The sequence below is a fragment of the Nymphalis io genome, chromosome 15 (assembly GCF_905147045.1).
Source record: "Nymphalis io chromosome 15, ilAglIoxx1.1, whole genome shotgun sequence".
NCBI lineage: Eukaryota > Metazoa > Arthropoda > Insecta > Lepidoptera > Nymphalidae > Nymphalis > Nymphalis io.
Genome location: NC_065902.1, coordinates 9700436 through 9719392, shown reverse-complemented (window position 1 = coordinate 9719392; position 18957 = coordinate 9700436). Strand labels below are relative to the sequence as shown.

Sequence of the window (18957 nt, the reverse complement as noted above, 5' to 3'; positions counted from 1 at the left end):
AAGCCGTTGGAAGCAATAGAGAGTGCAAGTGTTTTTATGTCCTGCGCAGTTAGCTAGTTTTCCTGAGTGGCCGACGTGGCCGAAATCTGTCAGGAGGACATCAATCATAATGTTATTGTTGTATTCACACCTTTATTATTACCATTAAAGTTTTTTTTTTTTTGCTTGTAAAAATATTGCTATTATAACAAAACCATACACCCCAAACTAGAGTGGCTCACGGCTGAAACATTGAATTATAAGTTAAGTTTTTTACATATATACGTTGGATTAGGTAAAGTATAATAAACGTTAACGTAAAATAATGCGTTAATGTCATAATTGGACAAGTGTAACTCGTGCGTGAGCGTTCGATGACCTTTTAAAAGTACACCAGTCATAGAATACGAAATAATGACAGATGCTTTGTTTAGGTTATTAAATACTTTTTAGTAATATATATTTTTATATAAGTACCTTTCACATTGTGATTTCGTAACGACACGATTTAATAATATTATTTACGATCTGTTAACGCTCACTTTAATCATAAGGAGTATAAATTATTGCCTTGGTCCGTTGTAAATTTTGAAATGTATAATTTAAAAAAAAAATAGTATTTTTGTTTCGATTACAAATGTAAATAGTTTGGTTATTTATCATTCAATCTGTAGTGTAGTTGTAAACATTTTTTGGTAGATCAAAATTATAGAAGAATGTGCAGCGCTGCAAGCGATTAGCTTTATAGCTTATTGAACTGCTTTAATTGATCAGAAACTCAAACGGATAAGTTAATGTTTAAAAATAAAATCCGTAACGAGTTAATGGTTTTACTATTTAGATTTTTTAATGAAAACTAATATTTTTGAACAAAGATTTAATTTCAAACAACGCTGCGTTATTTGTTTTAATTAATAAAAGGTGGATTAAATATTAAATAACTCATTACATTTCTCGTTTGTTATAAGTCAAGGGAATATTCCAAAATTTCAAGGTTTACGCAATCGAATTGTTTAGAATGGGTGTTTTACGTGATTACGCAATAATATTTAGTGAGTTACATTTCATCGAGTATTTTGTAACGCGCTTCTTTATGTTATGCAAGCGGGGTCACGCTGTCCCCGTCTTACACAACTCGAGGAGAAAACTCGACTTTCTACTGCATCTCAGACAGGTGTCATCAATGTGCTAATGGATTGTGAGGACACGATAAAAGACCTTGGGTATCTCAGACTATTATGCAACTCACATCTCTATATGTTTATCTTAAATGTGTGTATTCGTTTAAAAGAAAGAAGAAGATAAAAGATTTATTATTTTATTCTACTATGATATTTTTATTTAATGTTATATGCTTGTTTAAGTTACGTTTTAGTTATTTGTGGATTTGATGAAATGAAAAGAGTAAAGTTCGTTGATTTATCGAGTTTTTTATGCAAAAAGATTTTATGATACAACTAAAATTATACATTAAAATTACTATTTACATAAATACATTTAGGCACCGTAATTTTTTCTCTACTTAAAACTATGTTTGTCGCCGGCTGAGCAGGTATCACAAGTTAGCACGCGGGGTGCGGCTTAGTAGGGACCGCCGGAGTGACCGGGGGGTCCGTAGGAGGAGCTGACGGAGCCCGAGGAGCCATGGCCGCCAGACACAATGCCGGAGCCGATACCGGAACCGATGCCGTGACCACCGCCAATGCTGCCACCACCAATGCTGCCTCCAGAGATGCTACCGCCAGAGATGCCAGAGCCGATGCTGCCACCAGAGATACCACCGCCGATACCAGAACCGCCGATGCCACCGCCAATACCACCTCCAATAGCTCCACCACCAATGGAACCACCTTCCTTCTGGGTCTTGTATTTGATGAAGTATACTTCGGGTTTTGAGGGTTGAGTAGGGGCAGCAGTGGGGATGGTGATGTCGGGTTGTTCGTCGGGTTTCTTGACCAGGACGTATACGAGGGTCTTCTCTTCGTTTTGGGCTTGAGGAGAGATGATGGGGGCGACGGGTGCGGGAGGTGCTGGGGCCTTGATGAAGATGATCTTGTAGTGCTTTTGGGGTTGGGCTCCACCATTAACGTATTGGGGACGTTGTTCTTCAGGTTCTGGGGGTGGGACATGGACGTAGATGTGTTTCTGGACAATGGGGGCACTACCGAAGCCGCCTCCGAAGCCGCCGCCGCCGCCGCTACCAAAACCGCCGCCTACTCCGGCACCGAATCCGCCGCCACCGCCGGATGAGAATCCACCGGATGAGAATCCACCGGATGAGAACCCGCCGGATGAGAATCCACCCCCGAGTCCACCCCCGAGTCCACCACCGAAGCTGCTGGAGCTCAGACCGCCGGAGGAGAATCCACCGTGGCCACCGCCGATTCCACCGCCGATGCTTCCGCCTCCGATACCACCATGGCCGCCCAGGCCACCGCCACCGGGTGCGTTGTAGGAGTATCCTGCCTCGGGTCTTGCCGAGCCGATAGCCGCTACGGCTGCTAATACCTATGACACAAAAAATGAAAATTCACATTTGTTTGTAACAACCATAAACCTATATGTAATATTTTAAATTAAAACAATTTAGAATAAAATCGATGTTTGAGTAAACCCGCTCGGTTATCACTGAAACTTCCTGAAGTGCAAATCGATTCCCATCGATGATCGCATAGTGATCGTATCGCAAGCACTGAGTCACAATCCCATGAGGAAGCACGACTCCTGAGCGGGTCACGCAGGTCACATCACTTTCACTGCACACGAATACCTACCAAGAACGCTTTCATGTTGACTCGCGGAGGTGTCGTGGCTGTGTGATGCTCTGTACTTGATTCTGGTGGCTTTTATACAGACGGCTCGTCGACGCCTCTCTCCCTGACTCTTCCTAAGATTCGGCCTTCGGGCTATACGAGAATTATGATTTTAATGACACCAGTCCGAATTCGCCTTCGGTGAAAACAATGTGAATCTTCGGTCATCTATGGACACTTTCACGATGTTAAGCTATTGATACGTTGTCGCACTTAACACTGTTTTAGTTATCTATTAATATAATACTTTTTCACTTAATATAATTCTTCTTAATGAAAAAATATATTTACATATTCGCGATGAAATTTTAACTTCAATCATACTTGTTATCGTAAGAGATTCGTTTATTTCAATCATTTAAAACGAAATCAAATATCAACGTAAGGACATCGAAGGAAAAACCCAATTTTAATAAGACATGCGAAAACGCACACATAAAAAGATAATATAATAAAATTTCATCACATATTTACAAAATAATTTTTCACATATACGTTTACGAGAGGTATCATCAATGTGTGCGTGAATATCATAATTACAATACACAAATGATTTTCACAATTACACACATGTAAATATGCGGTTAGTTTAACGCAACCACGATCAGAAATAAGGTAATTTCTTCCTACATTAGTTTTAAGGTTTTTTTAGCCATTAAATGAGAACAACTTTATACTGAGATGTTATAAAATAAAGTAGTTACGGAGCTGCATTATAATTTAGCATTACATATCTTGTATGCCGATGTTTAAAGACAAAGATGAATGTTTATAAAATGAAAGTAAAATTGATTAATGCACAATGCTGGGTAAAAGTCTATGCGCTGCTACAATGCCTAATTTTATCCCAAAAATGCAAGTAAATTAAGCACATAAAACTGTGTGAAGCTTGCGCTCGTTTGAACCCGCAAGCTTCAATCAAGATCGACGTGTCCTAACCACTATGTTTACTCTTTTATTTTATTTATTACATTTCAATATAATTAATAACTAATATTTCCATTAAAGTTTTGAAATTATAATTCATATACATCCAACCAGTCTATTTATTATAAGCAAAATTAAAAAGTTATATTTTTTTATTTAAATTTCGAAATCGAAATTAAAAATGATATGCAGGGTTATGTAATGCTTATAAACGTCAGAAACAGAAAATTAAGAATAATGTTTATATTAATAATAAATGTGTATAATGGTGATATTAATTTGTACTTCAAATAAGAACACTCGATTTATTATTCTTATTATTCATTAAAATTTATTAAAAATAATATAAAGTTAATTATGGGTTATATTACTTGATTTAATAACTTTGCTTTACTTCGAGTTAAAATGAAAACATTCATTATTATAATGAAAATGTTCATAATTCATACGACGAGTAAGTTAAGCAAATATAAAAGTAAATTATCATTTCACGTTATCATAACCAACCGAACCGTTCGACTAATAATGTATATAATTATAATTAAGTTTGATAATTGATAGTAGGTTTTATATATTTTACAGGTAAAATTAAAAAGAAAAACCTTTCTATATGATTAAGTCAACTAGCATTCAACATTTGTCTATGTTTAAAGAATTCGGTAGTATTGAATCGTTAATTATATATCGTTGCTTAGTTTATTTTTTATTTTGAGAGACTTTTCTAAGTTTGCTATCAATCTGTTGATTTTATTTATTGATCGATTTTAATGACCTACTTATAAACAGGGATAATTTTATGATTTAATTTTTATTGCCTCGGCCAACGCCATATTGACGCTATTTCTATTTAAACTGCGATATAATTAATACTTACAAATATACAATTTATTTTTGAGTTAAATGGTAAACGATGGTTGTTATATATGATTTTATTTGAATTAATAACTTTTTAATTTTGATTAATGAGTAAAGATATTTTTTTTCAAAGACAACACGAAAGAGTTTTGTAGTAAATATGTCAATTAAACTTCAAGATAATCAATACGGGTAAAAAAACTGTTTAATTTTTGCATTCATCTAGAAAAATTTCAAATTACGTTATAGCTTAGAAATATCAATATATTTATTAGTAATGTATTACAAAGTTTATACTGACTTGTAAAAATAAACCAAATAAATCGAAAGTCGAGGGTTTTAATAAGTTATTTGTTACTGAGATCACCCATTAAATTTCATAGCATTACATATTAATAAAAAGTTCAATGAAATCCAGCGATATCCTAAATAATGTTGTTATGACCTATGGAAAATAAAATTGAACCTCAAAAAAAATTTTGCTAAATGAAAAAATACTTTTTATTGCTCTTTAAAACTACATTCGCTTGTAAAGCTTAAAATCGATATGACAGTATTAATTAAGTGCTACTCGGATTTGAACCCATAATCTTCGGTTACACGCACCACTGAGCCATCTCGGCTCACAATGTTACACACAAGTGAAGATAATAAAGGCGTATTAAAATGTATTTTATCTGACATTATTCCGTATTGACATATTGTTGCCCTCTGACATAACGAGTCCTGACCCTTGTGTCAGATTGCAGACGTTTTTCTGTGATTGCTGTATATCAGAAATTGATCGTGACGTGATACTATCGCGTCACTTTCGATTTCTACAAAATTAAATATTGTGTTTACGATATTGCCATAAGGAAAATACCGTAAGCGCATCCGCTAATTTCGGAAGAAATATGTTATGTAAAACATAACATAATATTTAAGACACTCCTCTTGATTGAGGCTTCAATATTTATTTATTTATTTATTAAGAATTATCAATATGACATACAGTAATAATTACAACAGTTTACAATTAAGGTGTAAGGGTAAAAGTTGCAACACTTATAAGAAACCAAAACGTGCAAAAGAGACGCTAAGCATCTTAAATAATAATGAAAAAAAAAAAGTACATAAAATTTAATTTAAGACAATTTGGAAATGTAATATATAAGCGACATTAGTACTGTAATACTAATTTAAATAAAAAAATTATAAAATATAAATAAAGTTCAATATTATTTCGATATCAGGTTACTATTTATATTTTTCATAAGTACTTTTCATTTGGAATTTAAATTAAAGTTTATCGTTTCAAAAAGTAAGTAATTAACCCTTAATTTTCCACTATTGAGCAAGGCCTCTAAAATTAAGGCGATGGTTCTGTCTATATATATAAAAGGCAACTCAACAGGCTAGCGAATAGTCATGCACGAACAGCCTAAGCTTTAAGATTCTTTAAATTTAGAGAGGACTTCATCTTAGTATTTTAAAGGCGAACTACGAAAAAACTTACGAAACTTTAAAGATTGCCCCTGTACTATGTCAATTTTCAATTTTAGTCAATCAACACGTTAAGAGTTTCATTATTTGTTATTGTCTAATATAAGTTATAAATCCTATCACGATTCCAATAACAAAAATTTAATTGTGTATTTTTTGTTTGTGTGTAAATTCATTTTTTTTTGTAATTATTTGCTTCGTTAGCTTATTCAGTCCGTTTATTAGTTATTAAAGATTAAGATTCAATTTGAATTGAAGGTTTCTCTTAACAAAGTATATGGCAGTAACCTATATGATAACAAGTAACGATTAACATAAGCGTCATATATAAATATATGACTATATATCGTACAAAATATATGACTGACGAGGCTATAAAAGCCAACTTAGAAATTAATTTCAATTTTGTTTAATATCATCAAATATTCAAGATAAATCTAGAAAGCTAGAATGGACTTTTTAATTTGACTTTTTAAAATGGTAATAAAAGTACCTGAGTAATCTGGAATCTACCTATTAATTTTGAAGATAAAATTAAACAAATCTTTCACGTTAGATAAATAACAAAATATATATTAATTCCCTTTTAAAACAATTGATATCTTTGCCGATCGTTAACCGTGTTATAATCTAACAATTAATAAACCTTTAAGCAGATTTATAAAAATACATTTTTAAATTCAAGATTTGAGAACTAGTTGAAGGTTTACAAAAAAAGGATTTAGTATTTTGTTAGTAAAACTTTTTGGACGCGATGGAAATAAACAAGACCGAATTAAAATGCAACGTTTATAAAGCGTCTGAGTGTATCGTTTTACAAGCTATAATTTACAAAATGTCTTTGAATATTTCCAATTATTTTATATCAAAATATTCAGACTTATCAAACTTTAAAATTGCGAGTTGACGTTATAAAAACCTTTTTTTTGCATTGAACTATTATTTATATTTATGTGGAATTCTATGATCTCTTCAACCGTTTATGTAATTAGTATTCAAAATAACAATTTAGCAATGAATTAAAATATTGTATAATGATAATTGAAGTATATTGTTCATATTAATTATATTATAAATAAATAAATGTCTTCGATTTTGTTGAATAATAATGTATCTGTGGAAATAACAGCTATAAAATTTAAAGCTCGAATTCTCAAAATAAATTTACATAAGCAGTCATTCCGAAGTTCAATTTTGTCTTGAGCACTTTCTCCGAATATACATATTATGCATTTCACGTGTGACGTCATTGAAATAGATTTATTGAATGAACGATTTCCTTCTTTAAACATCATTTCCCTTTGAATTGAGACATTATTAATATTCCCATAGAAGTTCTAATTGCGTACAGAAACCCTCGGGCCAGCACCGTCAGCATTAAATCACTAGCTCGTGTACCGTTGAGATAATGGGGCTGATACAAAAAGAAAATGTTTATATTAAGGTTTACTAACCCTCTCTTATTTAAATTGCTTACAGAAATAATTTAATCACTTATGTATGAAAGGTCATAGGAACCATTTTAAGGATAGGACAAGAAATTTGAAATCGTTTTTAACCCACGATGCAAAAGGTTGTGTTATAGTTTAACGTTGTATCTGTGTGTCTGTGTGTGGCATCAAGGCTCCTAAACAGATCATCCAGTTTTGAGTTATTTTCTTTTGTACGAAAGGCAAAATGATTTAAAGATCTCCAGCTTTTTTCTAGTTGAAAAGATGTGAGCTACTTCTAATGGTCTGATCGGTTCAAAATTTAGTCCACTGACTTCAATGATATTAGGATATAATATATAGTATCCCTGACCTGATGCTGCAGCATCATCTCAAATCTGCAGGATACCCAACTCCTCACTAACTTACAGCAGTTATCGTGTTCAAGCTCATTGAAATTATGTCAATGAATATGAATACGGAAAATAAATAGGCTATAGATAATTTTGAGTTGGAGATTTTTAAATTTTTTATTTAAGTTTTATATAATATAAACACTTTGGAATACAAATAAATGTTAAATAACTAGTTGAATACTGGCTATATGCTGGCGGGATACTGGCTGGTATATTGATATATAGTTATGAGTTACAATTGCGTTTATATATCTCACACGAAAATAACTCGATGTATTTGTTCAGTAATTATTCTGTTGATTGACAGTAGACAGAAGAATAACTTATGTCCGGTTAATTTATTGAAGAAATGATACGTTTTGTTTACGGAGTCCCAATATAGCAGTATATGTTTTGTCGCATATATTTATTAAAGATTTTTGGGAACAAAACGATTGGTTACTAATGTAAAATAACGATTCGTTAAATAAAAGAACTCGTTATAATTCATACGTGGCAACTATACTGTTTAAGCAGTATTACCGTTTTCATAAAATTCACCTTCTAAATTCTTAGCAACCATAACACCAGGTAGTACAGTGACAGCCTGTAAATGTCCCACTGCTGGGGTAAGGCCTCTTCTCCCTTTTTTTTTTTGAGGAGAAGGTTTGCAGCTTATTCCACCACGCTGCTCCAGTGCGGGTTGGTGGAATACACATGTGGCAGAGTTTCGATGAAATTAGACAAATGCAGGTTTCCTCACGATGTTTTCCTTCACTGAAAAGCACGAGATGAATTATAAACAGAAATTAAGCACATGTAAATTCAGAGGTGCTTGCCCGGGTTTGAACCCACGTTCATCGGTTAAGATTCACGCGTTCTTACCACTGGGCTATCTCGGTATACACCAGGTAGTATTGCCAAAAAATTAGCATATAACATATATATAAGCAATTGATATAGCGATTGAAGTGGTTAACCGCAAACTTGTGGTTAAAGTGCACATCGAACAAACGCCAAAAGCGCATGGGTGGTACTTTCTCTAAGCAGGAAGCATACGGCTCTGAATTTTAAAATAACTATAAATGGAATTTTTTTATCAACATATATGAAATGAATATATGAGCCGAGGTGGCCCAGTGGTACGAATGCGTGAATCTTAACCGATGATCGTGGGTTCAAACCCGGGCAAGCACCACTGAATTTTCATGTGCTTAATTTGTAATTATAATTCATCTCGTGCTTTACGGTGAAGGAAAACATCGTGAGGAAACCTGCATGTGTCTAATTTCATTGAAATTCTGTCACATGTGTATTCCACCAACCCGCACTGGAGCAGCGTGGTGGAATAAGCTCCAAACCTTCTCCTCAAAAAGGGAGAGGAGGCCTTAGCCCAGTAGTGGGACATTCACAGGCTGTTACGATATATGAAATGGTATAGTCTATTATTAATATTAAAAAATAACTTTATTGCACACACGAGAAAAAAAGAACAAATACAATTAAAAAAGAAAAAGAAAAACAAAAGCTTAAGAATAGTCATGCTATATAAACATAATTGCGGGGTCTTATCATTCAAGTAATGATCTCTTCCAGACAATCCTGCAATAAGATACTTGCAACATATATCAATACATAATATAATAATATAATATAGATTAATAATTATTTTGATTTAACATTTACGTATGACGTCAGTTATATACTTGTGAGTACATATGATGATGTTCTCCTGATCTCGGCCAAGGTGGCTTTTCTCAAGGCAGACTAGCTGGTGCTAAGCAGGATATATAATTTAGGATGAGTCTGTGTGCAAACATACCTTTTAGGATTTGCAGCTTTTTTATTGGATAGGCCAATAGGCCACCTGATGGCAGGTCATCGTTAATTGACGCTGTTAGACGTATTAACTAATGTGTGACGAATGGTTTAATTACCTATACAGACTGCAAAAAATGATATCGCCGTGTTAATTTTTTTTTTATATTTGCCAGGAAAGCAAAATGACTCTACTCCACCTGATGGTAAATGGTAGTGGAGTTCAAACGAAGAATGTTCTGCACTAGCCGCCCACGCCTTGTCGACCCGCAAGATGCCTCTTCACGCCACGTTTTTTTTTATTTGGTTGTTATAAGAAATTCAACGAGGCGCTCGCGTATAACTATCTACTTATATTAGAACCACTCTGTTAAACATCATATGTATACATATAAAAAAATAAAATATATTTACATTGGTATTTGTACATATATATCAAAATATGCATTTGTCTATAATTAAAAGGCTAATTTTACTTTAACGAGTACATTATTCTATCACCACGCTGTCCCAATGCAGTTTGGTGGATACACGTGTGCCGGATTTCCATCCAACACCACACGGTGCTTTCCATCACCACAGATCACGTGATGTATATGAACAAAAAATAATTAGAGCTTGCCTGAGTTTGAACCCGTGATCAATGATTAAGATGTCGCGTTTGGACTCTACTACCACTTACCATCAGGTGGAGTAGAGTCATTTGCCCTCCCGGCGAACATAAAAAAAAAAAAAAAGATTCAAGCGTACCGCTGGTCCATGTTAACTTGTTGCAGTCGTAAACATAGTATGTAATAAAATTACATATACCAACCGATAGCAATTACTATTGCTAAACTCTATGACCTTAGAAGTATATAGAATAACTCCTTTCTTTTCCTGACTTATATCGTAAGAAACACTTGACATTATCGATGTTTTGACATTTATTTTAGATTTAGACAATTTACTCAATACTTGAAACACATTCAAATATAATATATATGATAAATAAGATGGTTTGTACGTTTGGTGTTTTTAGATAAATTTGGAAAATGAGTAACACTTTTCTCATCTTAGCGTTTTTGGCTTAAAAATATTTTGTTTTTTTTATTGTTTTTTATTAATAACACTCAATGGTCAATATTTGGATATATTTGAATTAGACAAAATGCCGTTTATAATTTTTGAGGAGTTGATATCGCAATGGTTTATGGGCCGAATAGCGATGTAAAAGTCGCAGGTTCTGACCCTTGGGCTATCGTCGTCCCTACTCCTAAAACAAGCTGTACGCTTAGTTGGAGGTGTGAATATAAATATTAGGAATTCCTTAAGACCAATTGAGAAATTAAAAAGGTTAAATAATACTCAAAACAAAATTTCTATTTCCATCCTTGGCATATAAAGCTTACTACGACAATGTTTGGTTTGTTTTCTGGATTTTTTTTTGAAGAAAAAAACGTGTATATTTAAAAGTCTTTGACAAAATAAACGCAACTGGAATAGCCTGCACTAACTAGTTCTTAAAAACATTTATCTAAGTAATTAGATTGTATTGAAATACTTGAACATTTAAATATGGAACATCATGTTATAATTAAAACTTGATTTTAAATTAAACACGTCTATCTTGTTCTTGTAATAACAAATACTGAATTTTCATTATCTTTAAGAAATATTAGGTAGCAAGATTATTAGATAAGAGGTATTCGCTAATGTGTTCAGCTATTACTATTCTAAATATGTGATAGACACACGGTTCTACACCGTGACAGGTTTTTAGGATTATACTACTATTGTATTGCTTTTGACTGCCTCGTTGGTCTAGTGGCTAGATGTTATTGAGTTTTTCTGTCGAAAATTCTCAATAGCAGCCCGGAGTCTGGAAGTTTGTTAGTGTGTATACTCCCGTGCCTCGGAAAGCACGTAAAGCCGTTGGTCCTGCGCCTGAATTCGTTCCGATCGTGTCGAATTGCCGTCCCATCGGATTATGAGAGTTAGGGAATAGAGAGTGCACCTGTGTTTGCGCACACACTTGTGCACTATAATATGCCCTGCGTAGTTGGCTAATTTCTCTTGAGATTGTCCGCCGTGACCGAAATCGTTCTGGAGGACCTTAATTGCTTTTATCATTGTTTAACCGTTATTAATATGTTTATCATTCAGCTACATGTTACAAGTTAATTAAACAATTTTTCACTTTAAAAATGAAAAAAAAACATGACTGCCCGAAAGAACGAATTAATTGAATATTTTCCAGCCAGAGTCATTCACGATGATGTTAGAACTGTATCGAGACCTCGTACATCCAAATCAGTTCCGGCATTTAAAAGTTGTGGTGGAATAAATAAACTCACATACATATATGAACCATGAACACATAACACTCCTTTTTTGGGAAGTCGTATATAAAACAATTGCAACACGCTTTAAGCTTAAACTTTTAAAGCGTATATTTATCACAACGGGGATTCGAAGTAATGACCTCTGACACATATTGTTAAGCGCGTCACACACTATGGATGTTACTATATTATTTTAAATAACAAATCTACATAAATTATTATTTTAAATTTTTAATTACAAAATTACAATTTTAAGATAAAATATTAAAGAAAATAAATTTCACTTTTGTTGCGTCAAATGTTTAAATTTGAATTGCGAACAGTTGAACTGCGAAGCACGACAACTTATTTAATAACATTCTATATAAAAACCTTAGAAAAGCGCTGCATCTTCCGTTTAATGCATATTTTTTTAGTAGATTTTTTAGCTATGCATCACAAAAAAAATCTCATTAATATGTATAGATACAAATCCTTTTAATTTTCTTCAAATTAAAATAATAAATTTAACAATCTGTTAAAGTGGGCATCATTGTAGTTCAGGGCGAAAGGCCTTCCACTTGGAGAGGAGATTTTGGAGCTTATTTCATCACGCTGTTAATATGCAGATAAATAAATTAAGCTTACAACTTGCTTGTCTGGATTTAAAGCTGCAGTTAATTTGATGACTCCCGTCTAGGCTTTTGAAAGTTAACTTCTAATTGTATTAATATCGAAGGATATTGTAAACGTAAAACGATAGGCGATACTCAGTATCTTAAGACAATTTAAGATGAAATTATTATGTTCTATCTATCTTATCTTCGCTGTGTGATTGAATTGTATGTTGAATTTACTTGGTGGTTAGCTTTGTGCAAGTCCGCCTGGGTGGGTACCACGCACTCATCGCATATTCTACCTGCAAACAGCAACACTTATTATTGTTGTGTTCCGGTTGAAGGGGTGAATGAGCCAGGCGTATTGGCGATGTAAGAAATGGTTAATGTTTCTTACGGTGCCATTGTCTATGGGAGGTAATGATCACTTACCATCTGGGGGCCCATCTGCCCGTCCACTTTACCACGTTATAAAAAAAGTGGTCCATATCCCGTCCATGGCCCGTCCGCCTATTTAAATAAAAATATTGTGCCTCCATCGTGTGTGATACGCTTTACGCTAAACACGATAGTAGTCGCTTAACGAGCCAAAACAATGATACCGAACTAATCAGAATCATAATCAAATCCGTTCTCTTTTTCACAACGCGTATTATGTCACATATATATATATAATCTTTTGTCCGTCAATGCGTTGCAAATGAGATGCTACCGTAATAGGAGTTGTATAACTGCCTATTCCGATTTCTTATGCGCAGGCGTCGTCGCACGTTAGATATTCAAATCACACGTTATGATATCGATAGACTGAGGTAAACCACGCGTTTCGTATACAAATGTTTTTTTTGGTATCGATTTGTTGAATATTAATTAATTTTTGGTTTCGTTCGATATTTGAATGTTTTTTCTTAATTAATTAAATTTTAAATCTCTAGAAATTATTTTATATTTCTTTATATTAACTTCGGTCTAAGATTAATTTCGGTCTGACAAAGGCTATTTAAGTTTTTTTATTATTATTATATAAATATAATTGCGTTTTTAATTTTCTTTTGTTTCTAATTCTAAAATTTAAATCGAAGTATTAAATATAACAACTCAATGTGTATAAATGTATTAAAGCGATCGTATAAATTATTATATTTTATGGCGTATATATGGCGTCTTTCTTAGTTATGGGGAATTTATTAACCATCAGCTAAATAGTAAATTACATCATAAACGAAATAAATCAAAGGGGTTTATTTGTTCATATTTTCTGTAAAAATTAAAAATACATAAATCAGAGAGAGCATTCACTTAAAAGCAGATCCTAATTATCCAGTAATAGCCCAGTGCATGAACACGTGGATCCCAAATGAGGGTCGCACGTTTAAATCAAGGCCAGTTTTATGTTGAATTATTACGAAACTCACATCGTTGGAAATTTTTATGACGAAAAATTATACATCGTAACTTATATTAAAGTGAAAATACGAAAGTGAGTATGTTTGTTTGTTACGCTTACTTACTCAACCGATCGTCATGGAATTTTGCGTACACGTCCTCAGGGGTACATAAAAGAACATTGGGAACCTAATACTGCCACTCTTCACCCGTGGAAAACAAAAATTACTAATCGTTTTTTGCGTTTTATGCGCTAATTCGTTCATCAATTATGCTGAAACTTTGTGAAGATATTGTTGGCAATAGCGTGAGTATTTCTAAAATATTTAATACATCAATGTGTAATAAATATTGTGTTTATAAATGGAATCGTAAGGCATCCTACGTTAGTAGACAACACTGCCACATTATGTATCCATCAATACAAATTGGAGCAGCCTGGTGGAACGAGCTCCATAATCTCCTCAACATTTAGTATTGATATAGTTATATGATAGGTGTAATCTATAGTATACATTTATGCAATATGCATTTTATATATTTAAATATTAGTGATACTTTGATATATATATATATATATATATCAAAGTATCACTAATTATTAAAATTGTACTTTCAAATTTTATATTATAATTATCGAGTTATGAATTGATTGACGCCTATTGAACTTAAAATTGACTCATAAAGAATTAAATTGAGGACTTAAAAGTTACATATAAGATTATGAAATTACAAACAGAAATAAAGTACACGAAAAATCGGAGGCGCTTGCCTGAATTCGAACCAGCGACCTCCATTAAAATACGAGTTGCATTCTATCCTGGTAATGTTTCTAGTATTTAATATATATAAAATAAATAAAATATATTTAAAAATAAGCACGAAATTCCACTTTATTAAAACTCATATATAATATCAATAAACAATTATCAGGTCATCGTATTCTAATATTCCATATATATATGGATTATATATAACCTACTTTGATTACAATAGCCTTCTTTATAAATATATCTTGCGTTAGTTTTTCTTTCATCGGCTTTTATTTATATCTTACAACATATCTTCGAATATAAGTTATTAAGAATAAGGTTACATTCTGACATCATAATTCAACATCAACTTATCAATATGATATTGTTATGAATATTAAAGAATGAATACATCTTCATAATAGTTTACGCAAGATTCATTCAATTTAATTGAGGCCCTAATATTAACATATATGGTTAATTAATCGGCATTAATAAAAGATCATTTTTAATTTATTCGTTTGTTTTTGTTTCCATATTCATTATGAGAATCAAATGTTGTGAAAAAAAGTTTATTAATCAAAAATAAAATACAGTATAGTGGTGATGGTGTTCTCCGAGATAAGTCAACTGCGCGGGAAAGGATTACGTATACATTTTATTCATTGACAGCCTTTGAATGTCCCACTGCTGGTCTAAGGCCTCCTCTCATTTTTTTAGGAGGTTTGGAGCTTATTCCAACAAGCTGCTTCAATGCGGGTTGGTGGAATACATATGTGGCAGAATTTCTGTGAAATTTGACACATGCAGATTTCCTCACGATGTTTTCTTTCACCGTCAAGCACGAAATCAATTATAAACATAAATTAAGCACATGAAAATTCAGCTGTTCTTGCCCGGGTTTGAACCCACGATTATCGGTTAAGGTTAACGCGTACTAAACACTGAGACATCTCGGCTCTACGTATACATGATATTTGTTAATACTAAAGTTAATCTTGTTTTTCTTAAATATGGGTATTGTGTTGATAGTGTCCTCCTGACCTATTTAAGCCACGAAGGCCAATCTCAAGGAAGACTAGCGAATTGTACAGGACATATTATAGTGCTCAAGTATGTGGGACAAACATAAGCACGCACGTGAAATGACCGAAGAGAGTTCAGACGCAGAACCAGAGCGGCTTTAGCCCGACCATGAGGTTTCAACTTACAACTCACGGTTTACTACCTTATTAGCTAACCAACTGTTGAGTGTGCTAATCAGTTTTTAGATATATAAAAAAGTATTCCAGCTAGCTTCGTGCGAAATTTTATCAAATTTTATTATTCAGTGGTTTGAGCTGTAAAAGCGTAAAAGACAGAAAAGCCGATAGAGTTATTTGGTACGGATTAAATTATGCAAATTATATACATCATTATGTCGAAAAAAAAAACGTCTCAGTCTGAGCTGTGTATATTCAAAGTCCGTACGACTTGTTTATTTTAAGTTTGTATGTTAATTCCATTCTCATCACCATACGACGCTAATTATTTATACTAACAAGAAACAAACGTCGTTCTCAGCCGTCGGTACTTACTGAAGCTGTTGAAATTCTAATAAAGTAATTGTGAATTCTCAACGATGTAGCGCCCTTTTAGAATTCGTTAACTTGTGAATCAGCGTAATTTAAAAGGACACTTTCTATCGCCTTAAATGTACATTGAATGTTATCGCTTTTTCCTTTGCGTAAGTCTGCTAACATAAACAATAAATAGCTCGTAAATTCTTATACAAACAATAGATCGTGTCGCTTTCTGCGATATTGACTTATAATTAGTTGAATAGCAGTAAATTTCCTTGACAGGCAAACCGTGATAGCTCAGTGTTTAGAACACGTGTCTTAATCGAAGATTATATATTCAAACCCGGGTGAGAGGGTTATTTTACTTTTCCTTTCTATCTTAGACAAAATATAAATTATCATCTTGATATTTATACTTTAAATCGACAGACACGAATTTCAAATCATTAACCTAAAATACATTATTTTGTAAACATTAATAGTAAAGCTTTTTTTAAATGTCAAATTTAAATGTAACTGTGATAATTTTACAGCCAAATGTTATATAATAATAATAAAAAAAAAAAACAAAACTTGTATTTAATATTCTGACAAATGCACGTTTAGATACGTTTTTTACAAATTTAGTAATCGTAAGTTCTGATAATTTCTTTAAATTACAAGTTCATGTTAATAATAATAAATCTTTAATTTAGACCAAGTTTATTCTTGTAATTAGTAACACATACTTAAAATTATGTTACGATTAAGAAAAAAAATGAGAATATTAAGAAAACCTAAAAGTAGATTAGTATTAAACAAAACAGCTTACTATAGTATAATAAAAGTATTATTAAACACACAATGCTCTGTTGATAAGTGTGTATACCATTCCAGCATCTTAAAAGGGGGCTATCGAGTTTGCACGTATAAAGTCGATGAGTTGCCTTAAGCTGACGTTAAGATATGACTACGGTTTTAATAGCTCTCAAAAATTCTTCCGTAACAGCCTGTGAATGTCCCACGGCTGGGCTAAAGGCCTCCTCTCCTCTTTTTGAGGAGAAGGTTTGGAGCTTATTCCACCACGCTGCTCCAATGCGGGTTGGTGGAAAAAATCTTTAGACGCACAATTTGCTAAGTCTGTTAAAGCGAACATACATACAAAGAAGGTTACACTTTGCATTGTAACCGGTTAAAAAATTGATGGCTATGAATGTAAATTATAGATTTTTATCCTAATGCAGTATTAAGTATTCTAATGCAGGGTTGCTTGGAAAAGATCACTACTTTATTGATAAGACCGCCTTTTGCATGCATCATTTTGAGGTCCACAATTATGTTTATTTAGCATGGCTTTCCTTGAGCTTTTGTTTTTCTTTTTCTTATTTTTTACTTGTACTTGTTTTTTTTCCTTGTGAGTGTGCTACAAAGTTGTTTATTAATAATAATAATTTTTTTTTTTAAACTGGCCTTTCAAGTTTTGTTCATAGAGAGCGCATGAATTCTAGGCATTCAGGTTTTTAAATATGGTATTGTCTGATAGTGGACGCTTTCTCGTCGGTTTTGTGGTTATTTTGTAACAGTAGAAAGGATACCTAACAAGGAAGCGACATTAAATGTATCATTTCTTTGCGTCCGCGTGTTCCGGCATGATGCAACGGTACGCTTTGATGGTTTTAAAAACCTTTGTAGTTTAATGATTTACTCAGTAATAAACTCGTGTTGTTGTATTTATAGATTTCTGTATTAAAAGTCAGTAATTCAAAAGCAAATAAATGTTTTCCAGTTTTATAAATATACTGGTGATAGGGTTTTGGGTAAGTTCGTCTGGGTAGGTACCACCCACTTACTAGAAATTCTACCGCAAAACAGCAATACTTGGTATTGTTGTGTACCGATTTGAAGGGTGAGTGAGCCAGTGTAATTACAGGCACAAAGGCCATAACATCTTCGTTCCCAAGGTTGGTGGCTCATTGGCAATATAAGTGATGGTTAACATTTCTTACAGTGCTAATGTCTATGGGCGTTGGTGACTACTTACCGTCAAGTGGGCCATATTCAAAAAAAAAACGACTTTAATTTTTTTATAACATTGTTGTTGTATTGGTAGAGCTACTTCTCGCAATATAAATATTTATATAGATGTTATAATATAGATATTATAATTATACTGATCTTAAAACATTTAAAGCTGATGAAAACAAATTCAAAAAGTTCCACAAAAATTGGTCACTTTTAAAATTAATTATAGTAAGCTAAAAAAACTAAGTTTTGCGTAACATATTAACCAATAATTTCCAGATTAATAGTTCGGCAGGTCATAGGTCAATTCTGACACTAAACACACATGCCGTGAGATGGCATGAAGCAATTGCATCGATTTCACGTCCTCATTTTTTAAAATAGTTGAAAGTATTCATGGCTGAATCGTAGATTACTATCAGGTCAAGAGAACAAAATTAGTATATATATGTCTAACCTGTGTAGTAAATGACGATGTACAGTAACAGCCTGTGAATGTCCCACTGATGGGCTAAGGGCTCCTCTCCCATTTTGAGGAAAAGATTTGGAGCTTATTTCACCACGCTGCTCCAATGCGCGTTGGTGGAATACACATGTGGCAGAATTTCAGTGAAATTCGACACATGCAGTTTCC

General features: G+C 33.0%; 2 protein-coding genes across 4 annotated transcripts in view; both read right to left on the bottom strand.

The window, feature by feature from the left end:
- LOC126773779 (uncharacterized) overlaps positions 1 to 18957 on the bottom strand; it is a 142009-nt gene that overhangs the window by 33390 nt on the left and 89662 nt on the right. The gene's annotated exons all lie outside the window — the stretch shown is intronic.
- On the bottom strand, positions 1394 to 2784 carry LOC126773849 (uncharacterized). The gene is made up of 2 exons (XM_050495063.1): positions 2754 to 2784; positions 1394 to 2487 (listed from the first exon to the last, which is right to left on the bottom strand). The coding sequence occupies exons 1-2, from the start codon at positions 2766 to 2768 to the stop codon at positions 1561 to 1563; spliced, it is 942 nt and encodes a 313-aa protein (XP_050351020.1). The 5' UTR covers positions 2769 to 2784; the 3' UTR covers positions 1394 to 1560.